This window comes from Lemur catta, chromosome 4 (genome assembly GCF_020740605.2).
Source record: "Lemur catta isolate mLemCat1 chromosome 4, mLemCat1.pri, whole genome shotgun sequence".
NCBI classification, from domain to species: Eukaryota; Metazoa; Chordata; class Mammalia; order Primates; family Lemuridae; genus Lemur; species Lemur catta.
The window spans coordinates 54,574,996-54,582,466 of NC_059131.1; the positions used below are offsets into that span (position 1 = coordinate 54,574,996).

The 7,471-nt window shown below is 49.3% G+C and overlaps 1 protein-coding gene across 2 annotated transcripts in view; it reads right to left on the reverse strand.

Moving 5' to 3' along the window:
- The window catches only part of TGFA (transforming growth factor alpha), a 100,108-nt gene extending 97,250 nt beyond the window's left edge, over window positions 1-2,858 (reverse strand). Inside the window, exon 1 of one of the 2 annotated variants that reach the window (XM_045549809.1) lies at window positions 2,579-2,858. In XM_045549809.1, the coding sequence (XP_045405765.1) occupies window positions 2,579-2,618 (40 nt within the window). In that variant the 5' untranslated portion in view covers window positions 2,619-2,858. The remainder of the gene's footprint in view (window positions 1-2,578) is intronic. The other variant, XM_045549810.1, reaches the window with a different exon arrangement.
- Window positions 2,859-7,471: the final 4,613 nt, after the last annotated feature.

Here is a 7,471-nt window from a genome sequence, read left to right on the forward strand (position 1 = left end):
CTTACTACGTGCCAGGCACCATTCACATACATTAAATATATTCAAAAACCCTACTAATCTCCCCATTTTACAAATGAGAAAAACATGACACCAAAATTATACATCTTGCTCCCTGAACACAGAAGAGGACATACAACTGGAAGTGCCAAGCCCCTGTGAGGTCTGCCTGCCAGCGATGGAAACCTGACATGGGAGGGCAGCCACCACAGAAACCTGGATCATGTTTTCAATGCTGTCATTTGGGCAACAGTCTCCACATTCTTTCACTCAAAACATTAATCACTGCTCAGGTTCCAAGTCATCAAGCATCAGCTGAGACTCTTAACAGTCTGTTCCTTCTCAGACAATTCCTACGAAGGTTTTCTAGATCTTGGTTAGTGGCGAACACTGGCTGATTTGCCTGGAACTGCCTTCAGCTATTTAAGAAAAATTACAGAGAAAAGCAGCTTTGGAGGAAACACGCAAATTAAGGATGCATGTGGGAGGCAGCAGTTCCACTAAATGCACAGAGCTAACGGCTCTGATTTTCCTTTTAAAGAAATATAAATAAAAAGGAGTCCTCACTGGTATAAATTACTCCTGCTTTTCTCTACTTTTTTCAACGGCTTACATTTTGGAGCTGTATGAGCCAGCCAGCTTTACAAATATTGATCAGTCTTTAAATTTATACTTTTTTTTTTTTAAGAAACAAAGATCAAGCTGAAGAGAACACTCCTAGGCAAAAGAGAAAAATTACACGATTAATAAATGTAGTCTTCATGGGCAAGTATACTACGATGAGGATTGGGGACAACTTTCAAAGATTTCCTCAAATTTGCTTACCATCATCATTTCCTGCCTCTACTTTTCACGGAATAACCACCTTGAGATCCTAGGAGTTCGAGAGAAAATCCAATTTAACAGCAAGCTCCAGGGCATACCACATGATCTCGCCTTAAGACACAGTCCCAAACCTGGGAGATGGGACTATACTGACCACAAATGGAGTGACTTTTCATACTCACACTTCTTCCATACTCTTTAATACTCCTGGTCCAACTACTTACAAACTCCGGACCCTGTGTGCTTTACTTTCCTCTTCTATAAAATGCAATGATAATAATACCTTCTTCATCATGTTGGTGTCAAGACTAAATGAATTAATAAATGTAAAAACACTTTAGAACTCTGCCTGACACAGAGGTTAGCTATTATTAGTATTCACTACTATTGTCTGCAAAAACATTACAACAGAGAATCGTATATCCAGGAGGCTTCCACTGTATCGGTAATGTTTTATTGCTTTTTAGAAATTTTGAAATAAAAACCATCATCAAAATACACTAAAAAGTTAGCTCTGGGAAAAAGGACGGGCAAGGAAAGCTGCCCGTAATCATGTCACCTGTTGGTGAGTTTCAGGTGGGGGTGCAGCTGGGAGCATCCGGTTCCACGACTGCCCTGTATTTGCCTTAGGCTTAGAGGATGCCTCTCCTTCAGCAGCGGTTCTTAATCCGCGTTTCAAGGGCGGGATTACTGGCGGGTCCACGAACCCCCTGGAATCGTACGCGGAACCGGGTGAGGCTGCGGCTCTGGGCATTTTAGGGGAGAGGTTCCATGCCTTTCCATAGACTCTAATGACCCTGTAGCGAGCAACATGCTAGACAGGGTTAAACTCGGTAGACGCCGACCGAACAATTCACTTCACGGAAGGCTGCAGCAATAACCGGGACACCTGGGCTGTTGTTAATCAGCCACCTCAACGCCAAAATGACCCGACTTCACTAGCAGCAAGAAGCAGGCCAGGCGGCGCGCGGCACTGCGCCCCGCGTCAGTTACAGACAGAACTGTGGACTTCAGTCTTGGAAAACGCACCCGCTCCGCAGACCCGATCTGGCTTTGCGGGGTTTAACTTCCCCTCCCTTCTCCCCTCCCTCGTTCATTTCCAAGAACAAACTCAAAGGAAACTGACAACGTTCTAGGGTTTCACTCCTGCCCTCCGCTGTCACTGAAACTACTTCTCCCAAGGAAGTTGATTAAAAGAACAATTAATCCGCACAAAAATCCAAAACCTACCCCAGCGCTTAAGAGATCTTAAAGTTAGAAGACTGAGGGCGCCTCCGCTGACCGTGAACATCTATCTGTCTGTCGCTGGGCTCAGGGCTCGGCAGAGGTAGGAGAGGCAAGCAGGCAAGACCCGGCCAGAGGGTCGGACGCCCGCCACGCGCTCCGAAGCGGCTCATAGACACACCACCGACGCCGGTGAAGACGGGCTTGGAGGCAGCCAGGGAAGCAGGTAGGTGTGGGCATGTGTATGCACCGACGCAGCCGCGGCAGATTAAAGTTCAAGCCTGTTCTCACATCGCTTCCCCTTCCCAGGCGTTCTCACGAACGGCCCAGGCAGCCACTCCCCGGGGAAAGCCTGGGCGCTCCACAGTCCCCTTCTTTGTAATTCTTAGGGACTCCCTTTTTCTCCCAGGCACCAACCCATTAAAAGCATTAGCCTCCCTCCACTCGCCTAGGCCGGAGCAGAAACCCCCCAGAAAAGAGAAACGGAGGGGACAGGGGAAAGCCGGGGGCGCGCAGCAGGCAGCGTACGTACCCAGCGCCAACAGGACGAGCTGTCCAGCCGAGGTGACCATTTTACGGGCGAGCGGGCAGCAGGCGCTCCAGCCTCCCGCCCTACCTGCGGTGCCCGAGTGGCGGAGCGGCGCCGCGCTGCGGGGGAAAAAGGCGCGGGCGAGGCAGGGCCGGCCCCCGGCGCGGGCGGGCGGAGGGAGGACCCAGCACCTCTCCGCTGGCACGCACCGCAGCGCTGCCGGCCGGGCGGAAATAGGAAGGCGGTTACCGTCACCTCCCCGCCACTCGGCGTGTGGGGCACGGCTGACCCCCTCCCGCCCCAATGTGGGTGCCCCCCTAAGGGCACAGGGGGTGGGGGTTTGGGGCTGGGGGCGGGGACGCTGAGCGCACCAGCAGGGCGCGGCTGGCAGGGCGGGGCGACCCGGGATCCCCAAACCGCGCAGCGCGGGCCGGGCACCCGGGCCAAGGAAAAAGGCAGGAAGCGCCTGACTTCAAACACCACCCCCGGATTGCCCGCGCAGTACGCCCGCGGACTCCAGCGTGCGGGGCTGGCAGAGCCTGCGCGTCCCGGGGCGCAGTGGCAGCTTCTAGGCTCTAGGCGGCGGAGCGGAGCCGCCCGGGCGCCGGTCACCTGCACCGAGGGCGGCTCCAGCGGCCTCACTGGGGCCGGAACAGGGATGAAGCCAGTAAAAGGACCTACGACCTTCATCGGCCACCTGTCAAGACCTGGCCCCAAGTCAAGGACAGTGTTTCCCAGAATCAAGCAAAGAATCTGTTAAACCGGGTTTCCCACCTGTGCCCCATCCCCATCAATTCTGGGGATGCCTGTTGCCTGGGCACAGCCACCCTATGTCCCCAGGCGGACACATTGTCAAGATCAGCGAATCTTTGTACTTCTGGCCTGTGGCTGATGATGAAGACGGTCTCTGTCCACGAGGAATCTGGTTATACACCACCACCACTCCCCCACCCTGCCTGGTGTGTGCCAAGAGAGGGCTGTGTGGGCCAGAGTCACCTGGGTGGCCCTTTCAGGATCTGTGGCTTTCAGCTGACCCCTGGTGCTGGAATTTGGGGAGGCAGTGGGGACAGAGGGAAGGCATTTTGGGTGGAGAACTGAAGATCCATAGGTTCTTTGGGGACTGTGAGTAGGGGACAGTACACCCGGGGAGTAAGTGACCAGCCATATTCTCCAGGTGCCCCTAGCTCACGGACTGACCCTCTTTGCCTGCCTCCTCCAGCTTAGCTGCTCCAGAGTAGATCCACTCTCCTGGGAGGTGGGGGGGGGTGTCGGGGTGGGGAATCTCTTACTGTTCCCTTGGCAGGAGGCTCAGACTCAGGATTGACCTGCCAAGTTTGTTTCATATGCCGGGAGGGGCCTGGTTTCAAGAAGGAAGCACCAGGCCGTTGGGCTCCACATTCCAGCAGGAAGCGCCAGTATAAAGGGATTTTGAAAAGGGTGTAAATTTACATTGATGAATCATTCCTTTCAATACATTTGTCAGAGGATACTTTGTTCTTTCAACCGCTAATAACTCTTAATGATCGTCAGAGAGAGCTTTTTTTTCCCTCTCCTATTGGGATCCTACTCTGTTGCTTGGGCTGGAGTGCAGTGGCACCATCGTAGCTCATAGTAACCTCCAACTCCTGGGCTCAAGCCATCGTCCTGTCTCAGACTTGCAAGTAGCTGGGACTGTATAGGTGTACCACCATATGCAGCTAATTTTTAAAAATTTTCTGCTATCTTGCTATGTTGACCAGTCTGGTCTCAAACTCCTGGCCTAAAGTGATCCTCCTGACTGGGCCTCCCAAAGTGCTGGGATTGCAGACATAAGCCAGAGCCCCTGGCCTCAGGGAGAGTTTTATGATAAGTTCTGGGATACATTTTTCCCTCATTGTACCCAGGCATGTACACGGCACACTTCCTTTGGATTGGTCTTGACCTGTTCTAATGGCTTCCCTGTCTCCTCCCTAGACTAGCCTGCCTTGGCTGCAGGTTCTCCAAGACTGGCAAAGGGACCTGTCACCCTGCTTCCTCCTGGAACATGCACGGCAAGCTCACTGTGGATGAGGGTTGGCTGCCCAGCCTGCTGAGGGGCAGGTTCAGCAGTTTCAGTTTTTCTGTCCGCTGCCCACACACAAAGTTGGGGGTGAAGGGAAGTAGCAGAGTCAAGCTGATGAGCCTGTCCCCTTCAGGATTAGAAAATCTTTTTAATCAAGAGATAATTTTCCATCTTGCAAACTGAAGAGTACCCAAATCAAAATGCATCCTAGTACTTGAAAATCATTAATTCTCCTCCAAGATTTTCAAAAGATGGTTCATATCTGTGGTTTTATAACCTTCCAATTCATTCAAGTCAAACAAATGATCAGGGTTTTTTTTTTAACTTAAACATCATTTTTTGTGAACTGAACTGAAATGATTTTTGAATGTTTATTCATAAAATTAGGAAGAAATCTAATATCCTAAATTATTGGCACTCTGCCTATGGCATTTTATATATCTCATTTAATGCTCACAACAACCTTATGAGATAGATCCTTTCTCCCTTTTATTAGAAAACAATTGAGATTGAGAGAATTTAGTAACTTACCCAGAATTACACAGCCAACAAATGGTAGAGCCTGATTTTGAAAGCAAAACGAGCTGTTCCCAAGGCTCCTGTGTTGGAGTCTATGCTGTACTGCTTCAGTTTCCACATTTTTAATAAGGATGATGCCTAACTCATTGGGTTGATGTGAGGACTACATACAAGAATTTATTTGCATGCTTAGCACAACATTTGACATCAACAAAGCTAGCTATTATTTAAAGAAAAAAAACCCTCAGTGGATACACCTTTCCCTTCTCTCAGTTCCCTAACATTCTCTTTCTTTATCATTTTCATATCAGTTCCTTCACCTGGGCATATGTATGCATGTACACGTGCACACCCCTTCCCATGGGAAATAGTTTCACAGGTAAATAAGAAGCTATGATTTTTTTTCTCAGCCTGTGGTGTGAGAGGAATGAGAAAAAAATTACAGAATGCAATTTAGAGCAAAGAGATCATTTTTCCAGAGAGTAGTGTGACATTTTTGTATTTTAGCAATACAGAATACCTTGCTCTCTGAGCTGAGTGAAATTCCGGGGTAGCCCCTTGAAGCTGTGTGGAGACTCAGGTGTTCCTTCACCTACAGACAACTGCACCTGTCTCGCTTGGTTGCTGAAGTTCTATTTCTCTGCCCGTGGACCCTGGTGAATATGTGGCCTTCCCACTAGGAATATGCCTGCACTGCCTGTGCATACACTCACTGCAGCTGGCCTTCAGCTCAGCATAATCCCTCCTGCAGCAAGCCAATCACAGCCTCTCGTCCCTGCGCAAACAAGAGAACTATGTTATGTCCTACTGAGAGGCCAGTGTCATCCCACTGTCAGTTTTCCCTTTCCTTTTTTCTACGTGCTTATTAGAGAGGGTATGTTTAAAGAGTCCCCTTCTTCACTGTAATCAGCCTCCCCCTCCTTCCTGATTCATTTGTGGAAGTGATTGTGGAGCTACAAGCACCAGAGTCTTCCCTGAGTGATTCAGGACAGCTGAGTTTTCTGTTTAGCTCGGCAATTACCCAAGACACTAATGAGTAAACAGTCCAGACATTCTTAGGGAGGAAGCGCAGCCATGGGCCACAGCGAGGAAGGAATTACAGTTCCTGCAGACAAGCCCCAGAGAGCAATGACCCTGCTGGCTTCAGGTGGCTGCAGCAGACGGCGGGGAAGGGGGGCGGGGGGCGGTGCTCCTGGTACAATAGGAGGGCAAAGGCAAGATTTCATCTGTGTATTAGAAAGAAAGAGAGAGAAGTTTTATAAAGGACTCTGGAGAACTGTGTTTAGGCAGAGTGAGGAGATTTTAATGTGTTAAGGGATTTGGAAAAAGAAATCTAATCCAAAGTAAGGTGCTGTCCAAGTATCAGCCCCCACTGAGGCCTCAGCTATTATCATGCCCCTTATCTCTGGCCAAAGGAAAAAGTATGCTGAGCTCATTTTTACACAGTTTTCATTACCAAATAAAAGGCATTTGCTTTTTCCTCAGCTACCTGGGTAATTTTCATCACCAATGTTGTCCAAGGACTGGTCTGACCTTCTGCTTACCATCTTCCATTCCCCAGCTCTCGGGTCCACCTTTGGAAAGCACATTGAAACTGTGGGTTAATTTTGAATCCTCCTTTCAAGAGGATGGAGATTTGTTCCACCTGACTTTCCTATGGTTGATTTCTGCCTGCAGCACTTGTCACAATCAACTTGGGAGCATTACTGGATTCCTTTCCAGAGGAGATATCACAGAATGGCTCTAAAGCCCAGTATTGAAGTCTGGAGGTTGGTGGTTCCATGGGCAGTCCAAGTAGTTCCATGTCCTCGTCAAGGCACTAGGTCAGAGTCTCTAGGACTCAGGGTCACCAGATGGTGGCCACAGTGAAAGACATTATATAGTTCATGAACTTCTAGATGACCAGGATGCAGTAGAGGTGCCCAGAGGATTCAGCACAGCTGGTGTCAAACCATGCCATTAAGCATGCTTGGAGGTAAAAGAACTATGCGTTCAGTTCTGTCTTCTTTGTCTTTGCTGCTATCCCCCAGCAACCTCAACCATACAGCCATGCCCTTCGAAGACTGGGAATATTGCCCCCAGAATTTTCAGGAGTGCCCATGGGAAAGCCCCAAATCAAGTGCCCAGAAATCCTTAGGTAAGTGCGCCTAAGTGATGTTGATGGAAGAGAGTAGTGATGACTAATGAAAGCAAGAGAGAGGAAAAAGAAAATATAAAGGAAGGAGAAATCAAAGAACTATAGGGAGAGCTACAAAGGGGCTTAAGAATTATTTTTCAGAAATTCTCCCCAAGCTCAGAGGAAAAGTGGAAAAAATCTGAGAGCTAAGATATGAGAC